Source organism: Rhinoraja longicauda, chromosome 6, assembly GCF_053455715.1.
Source record: "Rhinoraja longicauda isolate Sanriku21f chromosome 6, sRhiLon1.1, whole genome shotgun sequence".
In the NCBI taxonomy this organism is placed as follows: domain Eukaryota; kingdom Metazoa; phylum Chordata; class Chondrichthyes; order Rajiformes; family Arhynchobatidae; genus Rhinoraja; species Rhinoraja longicauda.
The window spans coordinates 73,086,612-73,101,097 of NC_135958.1; the positions used below are offsets into that span (position 1 = coordinate 73,086,612).

Genomic DNA, 14,486 nt, shown 5'->3' on the forward strand with positions numbered 1-14,486 from the left:
GGCTTTGGAGTGTGGTAGGAAACCGGAGATCCCAGAGAAAACCCACGCAGGTCACAGGAAGAATGTTCAAGCTCCGTATAGACAACACCCGTAGTCAGGATCGAACCCGGGTCTCTGGTGCTGTAAGGCAGCAACTCTACCGCTGCGCCACTGTGCCTGATCCATTTAGTTCCTCCAGCAACTATTTTTTCCCCTCAAAGTGCACATTCTTTGCATGTACTGTACAGTACATGGTTTCAAGATTAAAATGTATCCCCTCAGGACCACCTCACTGATCAACAACCTTGAGAGGTCATTCATGTATTACAAATTTGCGAGTGACACAATGAGCTCATTGTTACTCGTAGAATTAAAACACGTACCTCATAATTATTGTACTAACTCTCTTACCTGAAAAACAGACATCCTGCACGCTCTTTGCATTCCCTTAGGATCTTAATCACAGCCTGAAAGGGTTCTTGCAATCTCAAATCAGAGTTACTGTTCAAGCTCTGCAAAAGTTAAAAATGGAATCAAATACAATTGTAAAGCCGGCCTGTTTTAACTGACTTACAGAAGCTGAAATTTATAAATAATCATGTTCATATGCTCCTGATTAAAAAGTCCTAAGCCATGAAAGGATATCAGCTGATTTAACATGGAAATAGCACATCTGATTACCATTCAGACATGCAAAAATATTGTATTAGTCACTGAAATTATACTGTGCCTTTATTACTTAAAATTACATTCAAACATAATTACATCAGCAGCATTGCATTGTGAAGAATGCTTTGTTTTTTTTAAACTTGATTGTTAAATTATCATGACTACTGCATAATGTCAAATTGCAGGTAAGTAAACATCACAGGTAAACAAAAACAGTAAGAACGATACATAACACATTACGGTACCTTTGCAAGTTGCTTGGCATAGAATACAACCATGTCCTGCAATTCACTATGTATTTCTTCAACACCCAAAATGAGATGCTCCACAAAAAGTGACAATGAAAATATTCTCCGCCACCCAGATCTGAAATATAAACATGGTGCAAGTCCAAATGAAAAAAAAAGGCATAGGTTAACCTTGCTTTGGGTGGGAATTACACTGCTTTGGGTGGAAATCAGGACACTGCTGAAATGTTTTCAACCAGAAATGTTAACTCTGTTTCTCCTTCCATAGATCCTGCCTAACCCGTGGAAAGATTCTGGCAATTTTGTATTCAATGACAGCTGTTTTGAGTTTAATACAAGATGTACAGAATTTCCCGCCATTCCCCTTTGAACTCTAATCTATTCCTGTTGTTTTGTCCATCCGGAACCTACTAGACTATTGCTAAATGACTTTTGTTCTCATCTTCTTTTCTAGTTTTCATTGTCATTTACGTATTTCCGTTGGCATACTGGGCCAAAAGTATTCTGACATTTACTGGACACTTGTTTAACCTTTGCTGGTATATGACTAACAATAGATGCCAACTTGATTCCCTATTTACTACAGGTGAACCTGGCATTGTGCTTCCATTAATTTACTGTTCCTTGCGCGGCTCCTGGAATCCCTCCTAACATGTGAATCTTCAAACCGGCCTCACTGGTTCTGCAAATTAGTTGCATCATTTCTACCTACATCAGCCAATTACAGACCTCCAAACATAACTTCGATCTCTGCATAATAACTCCTCCCTGTTAATTGTTTACAATCAGGATATATCTATCTATCTGTCTATCTTAATCTTTGATAATCCTATATAAGATGAATCTTCTTTATGCTTAATTGCATGGGTATTTTGCCTCCCCTTTGATCAAGATATTTGTCTTCCTTGTCTCTCTGTATATTTCTTGTCTTTTTCTCTCGCTCCTAGCAACCAAATAATGCTTCCTTTTAGCTTCTCCACTTGAGTATTTTGACCTGCCAGAACCACCACTTTACTGCTGACTTTATGGGTCTTGTAAAGTGCCCATTTGAAATGCATAGGTTAACCTTGCTTTGGGTGGAAATTACAAAATGTCAGCAGGAACTAGACTCTAAGGGGAGTAAGAGACACCTGTGGCTGACAAGGGAAGTCAAGGACAGCATAAAAATTAAGGAGAGGAAGTATAACATAGCAAAGAAGAGTGGGAAGACAGAGGATTGGGACTCTTTTAAAGAGCAACAAAAGTTAACTAAAAAGGCAATACGGGGAGAAAAGATGAGGTACGAGGGTAAACTAGCCAATAATATAAAGGAGGATAGCAAAAGTTTTTTTAGGTACGTGAAGAGGAAAAAAATAGTCAAGGCAAATGTGTGTCCCTTGAAGACAGAAGCAGGGGAATTTATTATGGGGAACAAAGAAATGGCAGACGAGTTAAACCGTTACTTTGGATCTGTCTTCACTGAGGAAGATACACACAATCTCCCAAATGTTCTAGGGGCCGGAGAACCTAGGGTGATAGAGGAACTGAAGGAAATCCACATTAGGCAGGAAATGGTTTTGGGTAGACTGATGGGACTGAAGGCTGATAAATCCCCAGGGCCTGATGGTCTGCATCCCAGGGTACTTAAGGAGGTGGCTCTAGAAATAGTGGAAGCATTGGAGATCATTTTTCAATGTTCTATAGATTCAGGATCAGTTCCTGTGGATTGGAGGATAGCAAATGTTATCCCACTTTTTAAGAAAGGAGGGAGAGAGAAAACAGGTAATTATAGACCAGTTAGTCTGACATCAGTGGTGGGGAAGATGCTGGAGTCAATTATAAAATACGAAATTGCTGAGCATTTGGAGAGCAGTAACAGGATCATTCCGAGTCAGCATGGATTTACGAAGGGGAAATCATGCTTGACAAATCTATTGGAATTTTTTGAGGATGTAACTAGGAAAATTGACAGGGGAGAGTCAGTGGATGTGGTGTACCTCGACTTTCAGAAAGCCTTCGACAAGTTCCCACATAGGAGATTAGTGGGCAAAATTAGAGCACATGGTATTGGGGGTAGGGTACTGACATGGATAGAAAATTGGTTGACAGACAGAAAGCAAAGAGTGGGGATAAATGGGTCCCTTTCGGAATGGCAGGCAGTGACCAGTGGGGTACCGCAAGGTTCGGTGCTGGGACCCCAGCTATTTACGATATACATTAATGACTTAGACGAAGGGATTAAAAGTACCATTAGCAAATTTGCAGATGATACTAAGCTGGGGGGTAGTGTGAATTGTGAGGAAGATGCAATAAGGCTGCAGGGTGACTTGGACAGGTTGTGTGAGTGGGCGGATACATGGCAGATGCAGTTTAATGTAGATAAGTGTGAGGTTATTCACTTTGGAAGTAAGAATAGAAAGGCAGATTATTATCTGAATGGTGTCAAGTTAGGAAGAGGGGATGTTCAACGAGATCTGGGTGTCCTAGTGCATCAGTCACTGAAAGGAAGCATGCAGGTACAGCAGGCAGTGAAGAAAGCCAATGGAATGTTGGCCTTCATAACAAGAGGAGTTGAGTATAGGAGCAAAGAGGTCCTTCTACATTTGTACCGGGCCCTGGTGAGACCGCACCTGGAGTACTGTGTGCAGTTTTGGTCTCCAAATTTGAGGAAGGATATTCTTGCTATTGAGGGCATGCAGCGCAGGTTCACTAGGTTAATTCCCGGAATGGCGGGACTGTCGTATGTTGAAAGGCTGGAGCAATTAGGCTTGTATACACTGGAATTTAGAAGGATGAGGGGGGATCTTATTGAAACATATAAGATAATTAGGGGATTGGACACATTAGAGGCAGGAAAAATGTTCCCAATGTTGGGGGAGTCCAGAACAAGGGGCCACAGTTTAAGAATAAGGGGTAGGCCATTTAGAGCGGAGATGAGGAAGAACTTTTTCAGTCAGAGAGTGGTGAAGGTGTGGAATTCTCTGCCTCAGAAGGCAGTGGAGGCCAGTTCTTTGGATGCTTTCAAGAGAGAGCTGGATGTAGCTCTTAAGGATAGCGGAGTGAGGGGGTATGGGGAGAAGGCAGGAACGGGGTACTGATTGAGAGTGATCAGCCATGATCGCATTGAATGGCGGTGCTGGCTCGAAGGGCTGAATGGCCTACTCCTGTGTCTATTGTCTATTGTCTATTGATCAGCTGCCTAATGGAAAATGAACTATGATCTGGTCAAACATAAGTAATAGGAGGAATTTGCTAACAATGACATGAGAACAAAAATGTGTATGACATAGCAAAGATTAGTGGGAAGCCAGAGAATTGAGAAGCTTTTAAAGAACAATTGAGGGTAACCAAAAAGTCAATACGGGGAGAAAAATGAAATATGAAGGTAAGCTAGCCAATAATATAAAAGGATAGCAGGAGATTCTTCAGTTATATAAAGAGCAAAAAAGAGGCAAGGGTAGATATTGGACCGTTGGAGAATGATACAGAAGTGATAATGGGGAATATAGAAATGGCAGAGAAGTTGAATAACTTTTTTGCATTAGTCTTCACAGTGGAAGACACCAGCAACGTGCCTAGAATTCAAGAGAATCAGGGGGTGGAAGTTAGTGGAGTGGCTATTACTAGGGAAAATGTGCTTGGGAAGCTGAAAGGGCTAAAGGTGGATAAGTCACCTGGGCCGGATGGATTGCACCCTAGGGTTCTGAAAGAGGTGGCTTTCGAGATTGTGGAGGCATTGATAGTAATATTTCAGGAATCACTAGAGTCAGGAGTGGTCCGAGATGATTGGAAAATTGCCAATATTACCCCGCTGCATAAAAAGGGAGCAAGGCAAAATATTGGGAACTATAGGCCGGTTAGTCTGACTTCGGTGGTTGGTGAGATTTTAGAGTCCATTATAAAGAATGAGGTTATGGAGTTGTTAGAAGTTCACGATAAAATAGGCCAAAGTCAGCATGGCTTTGTGAAGTGGAGGTCTTGCTTGACAAATTTGCTGGAATTCTTTGAAAAAGTAAATAGCAGGACAGACAAATCAGAGCCAGTAGATGTTGCGTACTTAGATTTTCAGAAAGCCTTTGATAAGGTGCCACACGTTAGACTGCTTAGGAAGATGAGAGCCCATGGTATCAAAGGGCAAATACTAGCATGGTTAGCAGGTTGGCTGGATGGCAGAAGACAAAGAGTGGCAATAAAGGGGGCTTTTCCTGGTTGGCTGCCAGTGACTCTCCTGGACCCAGCACATTGATGCAATTATAAATAAATCACATCAACGCCTCAACTTTCTTGAGAAGATTACAGAGATTTGGTATGTCAGAGAGGATTCTCTTGTGCACAGTAGAGAGCATATTGACTGGTTGCATCATGGCCCAGTTCGGCAACTTGAATGCCCTGGAACGGAATAGACTGCAAAATGTTGTGAACACTGTCCAGTCCATCATCGACTCTGACCTTCCCACCATCGAAGGGATTTATCGGAGTCGGTGCCTCAAACAGGCAGCCAGCATCATCAGAGACCCACACCATCCTGGCCACAGAGGAGGTTTACAAGAATGATCCCAGAAATAAGTAGGTTAACCTATGATGAGCGTTTGTCGGCACTGGGCCTGTACTCGCTGGAGTTTAGAAGAATGAGGGGGGGCCTCATTGAAACACACAGAATAGTGAAAGGCTTGGATAGAGTGGATGTGGAGAGGATGAAAGGCTTGGATAGAGAGGATGTGGGAGAGTTTAGGACTAGAGGTCATAGCCTCAGAATTAAAGGACGTTCTTTTAGGAAGTTGATGGTGATCTGTGGAATTCTTTGCCATGCAAGGTTGTGGAGGCCAAGTCAATGGATATTTTTAAGGCAGAGATAGATAGATTCTTGATTAGTACAGGTGTCAGAGGTTACGGGGAGAAGGAAGGAGAATTGGGTTAGGAGGGACAAATAGACCAGCCATGATTAAATGCTGGAGTTGACGATGGGCCGAATGGCCTAATTCTATTCCTATTCCTTATGACCTTAAAATTCACTGCTCATATTGACCGTAAGTTTATAACACCATATTACATCAAAACACACCTAATTAACCCAAACCCTTTTGTGTGATGATTACAAATCTTTAATTTACTTTGAACATTTTATTTATTGATAAAAAACTGTATCTTCCTATAAATACGAAAATGATACACAAAATTCTTACTGGACATAATGCACAATGGAAGATTTCCGCCCTTCACATTGTGATAAGACTTCAGTGCAGACCAACTCAATGGGCATTTGCAGAGTGTTCACCATCTGCAGCCAGGCTGGATATGATAATTTAGTGTGTTCAAATTCCAGCATATCAACACAGGCAGCTGCTGCATAAATATCTATGACCTGTATTAAAATTGCAAACATTAATAGTTTAATAATTTTTTTAAATAGCTAAAAATATTAATTGGAAATAGTCTTGAACAAATGTATTTAGCATACCACTTCTACCTTTATTCAATACTGAAAATAATTATAATGGATCTTACACAATATTTTTCCAATCTGATATTCTCATTTTACAAAAAGCACCACTAAAATTCAGGCAGCAAGCTTAAAAACAAATCTTTCAGATTACTTACACTGGCAAACTATCAAATCGATGAGCACAGAGCATTACACATCATCTACATAGATGATAGTAAGATCTTTAACAAGGTTCCGCATGGGCTAGTTAAATCACATGGGATCATGGGATCCAGGGTGAGCTATCCAGGCAGTCTTGTGTCTCTGGATACAAAATGGCTTGTGAATAGTGAATAGCCATTTTTTTCCCCCAGGGTAGGGGATCTAAAGCCAAAAGTCACAGGTTTAAAGTGAGAAGGGCAAGATTTAAAAGGAATCTAAGGAGCAACGTTATCACATAAAGGCTAGTGGGTATGGAATGAATTTCCAGAGGAAGCTGTAGAAGTGGATACAATCGCAACATTTAAAAGACATTTAGATAGGTACATAGATAGGATAGAGAGATATGGGCCAAACACAGGCAAATGGGCCAGCTCAGGTAGACAGCATGGTTGGCATGGACAAGTTGGGTTGAAGGGCCCAATTTCTGTGTTGTGTGACTCCATGACTCTAAAATGCTGGAACAACTGGTAGTTTATTAAAACTGTTTAAAATGTGGATGAAACAGATAAAAAATTCAAAAATAAAATCAGGTTACTGGGTCCTGAGGGTTTAAGTTGGAAGGGTTTAAGTTCAGGCTCTAACATAAGCCCTCAGGACCCAGTAACCTGATTTTATTTTTGAATGCTTTAGCCATTTCATCTACATTTTAAATAGTTTTAATAAAACTACCAGAGGCTGAATGGGCTCAAACATATATCCCGGCAGCAATGGAAGCTAAGGGGTGATCTTATAGTGCGATACCATATCATGAGGGATAGACAAGGTGAATAATCAGTCTCTTCACAAGTCTAAAACTAAAGACATATGTTTATGGTAGAGGGAAAACATTTAAAAGTGACCTGAGATACAACATTTTCCACAAATAGATTGAGCTGTCAGAAGTGGTAGAGGCGGATGTAATTACAATATTTAAAATAAACTTGGACAGATACATATATATTGGAGGGATAAGGACCAGGCATAGGCAAATGGGACTAGCTTGGTTAGGCATGTGCAAGCTGTGCCAAAAGACCTGTTTCCATGCTATATAGCTCTATACCTATATTATGATGTCAGGCTTACTCTTTCATAATTCCTTGTTTATACTTTTGCTTCTATTTGAAATAGTATTTGTCAACCTCCAAACACAAGGATAAACACAAAATGCTGGAGTAACTCAGCGGGACAGGCAGCATCTCTGGAGAGAAGGAATGGGTGACGTTTCAGGTCGAGACCCTTCAACGGACTGAAGAAGGGTCTCGACCCGAAACGTCACGCATTCCTTCTCTCCAGACATGCTGCTGTTTTGGGTCGAGACCCTTCTTCAGTCCGTTGAAGGGTCTTGACCCAAAATGTCACCCATTCCTTCTCTCCAGAGATGCTACCTGTCCTGCTGTGTTACTCCAGCATTTTGTGTCTATCTTCGATTTAAATCAGCATCTACAGTTCTTTCCTCCACATCCAAACAAGAGGAATTGTTCCAGTGTCTAAAGAATTTTAGACCACCATTTTATTATTTGTAGGGCCACCTCATTTAGTATTTTAGAAAGTAGATTTTCACACCCTGTGGATTTGCCAGCTTTTAATTCCTACAATTTCATAAATATTATTTCTTTACCAATACTGATTTCCTTTAGTTTTTTTCTTTGTAGTATTGGTTCCCTAACACATCTGGGAAGCTATTTGTATTTTATTTTTTGACAAAACTAACGAATGGCAATATTTTTATTTATAAAAGGAGGGAAGTAGATAATATGTTATTACCTTCCATCAGTGTGCTGTGGATGTTTATGTTAATTTTTATGTAGTTATGTGTCTTGTTGCTTTTTTGGTATGACTGAATGGCAAATCAAATTTCTTGTATGTTTTTACATACATGGCCAAATAAATTAATTACAATACAATATGTTAATGTACATTTAATGTACATTAATGCATTATTTTGACATGGTCAATTATTAAAATATCATGGTGCTTCTGGAATGAATGATGCTTGATATAAAATAGCATTTTATTCTCCCTACGATAAATGTAATAGCTGGTTATAGAATAGAAAATAAGGATTTTTTTAAATCTGTGATTTAGGACATCCAATGTAATGTTACGGTTCGATTTAAATGCAAAATTTTCTCTTAATAGCTATAAAAATATCCAAATTGTTTAGCAAATTAATCAAAATATTCAGCAATATTCTCACCATCTCTTTGTCTTCAACCTTCTGTATTTTATCTTTCATGTTCTGTAGCAATGTCAGAACGAAAGGATTCACTACAACAATTCTTGAAAAGTTCTGCAGACGGTTTTTGAAATGTTGATATGCAACGTGCACCCAAGGCAAAGACATTTCATCTCCAATATTATGTTCTATTTTCAGCTGATTTATGCAGGAGATCAGTGCGCCTTGAAGGAACTAAACATGAAAAACAAAACCTCAAATTAGTAAATAACAAACTATGTTCAATAAAAGGGTACTCAAGCATTTCTCAGGCTCACATCATGAATTAGTTCACTGCTGATATATCCAGGGCTGAAAATAAACCTTGATAACGATTTGATAATGAGGGGAAATTTGAGGGGGAACAACTTCCTGTGAACATAGTAGAAACAAGGAACTGCAGATGATGGTTTACAAAAATATATACAACGTGCTGCAGTAACTGAATGGGTCAGGCAGCATCTTTGGAGAACATGGATATGATGTTTTGTGTCGGGACCCCTCTACAGAACTCTGCTTTGTACTATGAAAAGCATTCGGCAATTTACCACATTTTCTCAATTACCTTAAATTCAACTTCAGATGAGATGTTCATTGTCATCAGCAGGAAATCAGCCAAGTACCTGAAGAAAAAGTTCTGTCTCCATTCTTCTTTCACATTTGAAAGGTACTTTCCAAATCCAGTTTTGTTAAATATATCATTCAGCTTTTGGTCAACTTGTACTGTTTATGGGTTTTGGAAATAAAATATGTAATATCTTAGATACATAGAAAATAGGTGCAGGAGTAGGCCATTCGGCCCTTCGAGCCAGCAACGGCATTCAATATGATCATGATCATCCAAAATCAGTATTCCATTCTTGCTTTCTCCCCATATCCCTTGATTCCGTTAGCCCTAAGAGCTGTTTCTAACTCTCTCTTGAAAACATCCAGTGAAGTGGCCTCCACTGCCTTCTGTGACAGAGAATTCCACAAATTCACAACTCCCTGGGTGAAAACGTTTTTCCTCATCTCAGTCCTAAACAACTTACTCCCTATTCTTAAACTGTAACCCCAGGTTCTGCATTCCCCCAATATCGAGAACATTTTCCTGCATCTATCCTGTCTATTCCCTTAAGAATTTTATATTTTTCTATAAGATCCCCTCTCATCCTTCTAAAATCCAGTGAATACAAGCCCAGTCGACCCATTCTTTCATCATACGTCAGTCCCACCATCCCAGGAATTAACCTGGTGAACCTATCTGCACTCCCTCAATAGCAAGAATGTCCTTCCTCAAATTAGGAGACCAAAACTGCACACAATACTCCAGAGGTGGTCTCACCAGGGCCCTGTACAACTGCAGCTGGACCTCCCTGCTCCTATACTCATAACCTCACATGTGTCCACATTATACTGCATCTAACATGATTCTTCCCACTCTCCCAACCTATCCAAGTCACCCTGCAGCCTCATAGTATCCTCCTCACAGCTCACTTCCACCCAGCTTTTTGTCATCTGCAAACTTGGAGATGTTACATTTAATTCCTTTGTCTAAATCGTTAATATATATTGTAAATAACTGGGGTCCCAGCACTGAGCCTTGTGGCACCCCACTAGTCACTGCCTGCCATTCTGAAAAGGACCCGTTAATTCCTACTCTGCCAACCAGTTCTCTATACATGTCAATACCCTACCCCCAATACCATGTGCTCTAATTTTGCACACTAATCTCGTGTGTGGGACTTTTTTGAAAACCCAGATAAAAACATCCACTGGTTCTCCCTTATCCATTCTATTTGTTACATCCTTAAAATTTTTTCCAGAAGATTAGTCAAGCATGATTTCACCTTCATAAATCCATGCTGACTTTGACCGATCCTGTCACTGCTTTCCAAATGCGCTGCTATTACATCTTTAATAATCATCTCAAGCATCTTCCCCACTACTGATGTCAGGCTAACTGGTCTATAATTCCCTGTGTTCTCTCTCCCTCCTTTCTTAAAATGCATGGTTACGTTAGCTACCCTCCAGTCCACAGGAACTGATGCAGAGTCGATAGAACATTGGAAAATGATCACCAATGCATCCACGATTTCTAGGGCCACCTCATAGAAACATAGAAAATAGGTGCAGGAGGAGGCCATTCAGTCCTTCGAGCCTTTGGATTTAACACTATCCCTAATTTCCCTCGTTAGCCACGGTTGAGCTGCCTTCCCTGCTTTATTTTTATGTCGGACAGGGATGAACAGTTGTTGTAATTCATCCATATGATGTATAAATCTTTGCCATTGCATATCCAACGTCGACCCTTTAAGTATCATTTGCCAGTCTTAGCCAATTTCCGTCTCATCCCATCAAAGTTACCTTTCTTTAAGTTCAGGACCCTCGTCTCTGAATTAACTGTGTCACTCTCCATTTTAATGCAGAATTTTACCATATAATGGTCACTGGTGCCCAAGGGGCTTTGCACAACAAGATTGCTAACTAATCCTGTCTCACTGCACAATACCCAGACTAGGATGGCCTGCCCTCTAGTTGGTTCCTCTACATATTGGCTTAGAAAACCATCCCATATACACTCCAGGAAAGCCTCCTCCTCAGTGTTGTTGCCAATTTGGTTAGCCCAATCTATATATAGATTAAAATCACCCATGATAACTGTACCTATGCTACACGCATCCCTAATTTCCTGTTTGATGCTATCCCCAACCTCACTACTGCTGTTTGGTGGTCTGTACACAATTCCAACAAGCGTTTTCTGCCCTTGGCTATTTCGCAGTTCTACCCATACAGATTCTACAGCATCCAAGCTAACCTCTCCTTACCATTGCATTAATCTCCTCTTTAACCAGCAATGCCACCCCACCTCCTCTTCCTTTGTCTGAAGAAGGGTCTCGACCCAAAACATCACCCATTCCTTCTCTCCAGAGATGCTGCCTGTCCTGCTGAGTTACTCCACCTTTTCGTGTCTATCTTCAGTTTAAACCAGCATCTGCAGTTCCTTCTTACACACTCCTCTTCCTTTATGTCTATCCTTCCTGAATATTGAATACCTCTGCATGTTGAGCTCCCAGCCTTGGTCACCCTGGAGCCATGTCTCTGTAATCCCAACTATATCATAACCATTAACAACTAACTGCATATTCAATTCATCCACCTTATTACGAATGCTCCTTGCATTAAGGCACAAAGCTTTCAGGTTTGTTTTAACATTCTTAGCCCTTATAGAATCATGATTCTTCCACCTCAAAAACATTGCCCGTCTCCGTCCATCCCTCTCCTCCACAGCTGCAGAAACCCTCATCCACGCCTTCATCACCTCCCGTCTGGACTACTGCAACAGCCTCCTCTATGGCGCACCCTCAAAAATCATCAATAAACTTCAATACATTCAAAACTCCACTGCCCGTCTACTCACACACACCTCGATCCGTGACCATATCACCCCCGTACTTTATAAACTCCACTGGCTCCCCATCCCCCAGAGAATCCAATACAAAATCCTCCTCATAACCTACAAAGCCCTCCATAACCTGGCCCCATCCTACCTGACCGACCTCCTCCACAGGCACACTCCCACCTGCACCCTCCGCTCTGCCGCTGCCAATCTCCTATCCCCCCACATCCGGACCAAACTCAGATCCTGGGGGGACAGGGCTTTCTCCATCGCTGCTCCCACCCTATGGAACTCACTACCCCAAACCGTTAGAGACTCCTCCACACTCACCACGTTCAAAACATCGCTGAAGTCTCACCTGTTCAGTACTGCCTTCAACCACTGAAGGTCACCTCACCTTCTGTCTCCTTTCTCTGTTCATTTATTTATTTACTTATTTATCTATTTATTCATTTCCCTATGTTCTCAAAATCTCTGTAAAGCGTCTTTGAGTGTATGAAAAGCGCTATATAAATAAAATGCATTATTATTATTATTATTATGATGTAATGTGGCCCTATTTGATTTTTGCCATTGATCTCTCTGCCTTCCACTTTTACTTTTCTCCCTTCTACCTATTGCTTCTACCCTCATTTTACGGCCCTCTGTCTCCCTGCCTTGGTTCCCATCCCCGTGCCACGGCACTAGCAAACACTTCCCCGAGGACATTGGTCCCAGTCCAGCTCAGGTGAAGACCATCTATACCGGTCTCACCTCTCCCAGAACCGGTTCCAATGCCCCAGGAATATGAATCCCTCCACCTTGCACCATCTCTCAAGCCACATATTCACACAAAATATCCTGTCATTTCTACTCCTACTTGCATTATCTTGACACACATCTCTTCTGCGCTATTTTATAATATTTATTATTCACATTAGCCTCGTTATATTGTGGCCCAGGACAACATTGTTAAAATAATAGAGTAGATGATTGAAGATAGACACAAAATACTGGAGTAACTCAGCGGATAAGGCAGCATCTCTGGAGAAAAGGAATAGGTGACTTTGAGTCAAGACCCTTCTTCACACTTACAGTCCCCAGGCTGACATCAGTTAAATGACATTTTTGCCATAGAATCCTACAGCACGGACACAGGCCCTTCAGCCCAACTTGCCGATTTCGACCAAGATGCTCCATCTACGTTTGTCCCACCTGCCCGTGTTTGGTCCATATCCCTCCAAACCTTTGCCATCCATGCACCTGGCTAAATGCCTTTTAAATGTTGTTATTTAAAAGATGCCTCAATTACCTCCCCTGGCAGATTGTTCCATCTACCCACAACCTTCTATGTGAAAAAGTTGCCCCTCAAGTTCCTATTAAATCTTTCCCGCTCACCTGAAACAGCTTTCGTATGGTTCTTGATTCCCTACTCTGGGTAAAAGACACTGTGCATTCAACCTATCTTTTCTCATCCTGATTTTGTACACTTCTTTCAGATCACAACTTCAGCCTCTTGAGCTCCAAGTCCTAGCCTGCCCAACCTCTCCCTCAGGCCTTCAAGTTCTGGCAATATCCTTGTAACTCTTCTCGGACCAAATTAATGCCATCCTTTCTATAGCAGGGTGACCAAAACTGAATACAATACTCCAAACGTGGCCTCACAAATGTCTTGCACAATTGTAACATAACATCCTAACCTCTATACACAATAGCCTGACTGATGAAGGCCAATGTACCAAAAGCCTACTTCACTACCTTCTCTCCCACTGACTCTACTTTCATGGAACTATGTCCCTTCACTCCGAGATCCCTGTTTTACAACTCTCCCCAGGGCCCTGCCGTTCACTGTGGCAAGTGAACTTACCTAGCTGATAATGATTCTGCTTTAATTTTCGATAATTTTTTTTTGCGATCTACAACACCAACCACTTTAGTGGCATCTGCGAACTTACTAATCATGCCATCTACGTTCTCATCCAAATCATTGATATAAACCACAAACAACCCAGCATCGATTCCTGACAATATTGTCAGAGAATAGAGGTTCTACTGAGCCATGTATGTTCTTATCTTATTTTTCTTTCCCAAAAGATTTAATTCACACTTTCCTGAATTTAATTCCAGTTGCCACATATCTGTCATCTACAAATGAGATCTGCAGAATCCCAAAGCAGGCAATCATCTAGCGACAAAAGCAATGTTGGCCATAACCTTCTGATTCTGCTACTGGGCCAATATTGTTTTCCAATTTGTCTCTTTGATCCTAAAGGTTTTTGTTATTTTGACCAATCTCGACCAACTATTTTGCAAACTATCTTGACCAACTATTTTGCAGTTTTGAAAGCCAAACTAAAATTCATGTACGCTATGTCAAATACGCTATCACTAGTGTTTGCCTAATCTTTCTCCTCA

General features: G+C 41.0%; 1 protein-coding gene across 1 annotated transcript in view; it reads right to left on the reverse strand.

The window, feature by feature from the left end:
• Window positions 1–14,486, reverse strand: part of LOC144594596 (E3 ubiquitin-protein ligase rnf213-alpha-like) — a 117,918-nt gene that overhangs the window by 35,104 nt on the left and 68,328 nt on the right. Inside the window, 5 exon segments of the mRNA XM_078401341.1 lie at window positions 391–491; window positions 894–1,014; window positions 6,059–6,237; window positions 8,696–8,908; window positions 9,279–9,436. Of these exon segments, the coding sequence (XP_078257467.1) occupies window positions 391–491; window positions 894–1,014; window positions 6,059–6,237; window positions 8,696–8,908; window positions 9,279–9,436 (772 nt within the window).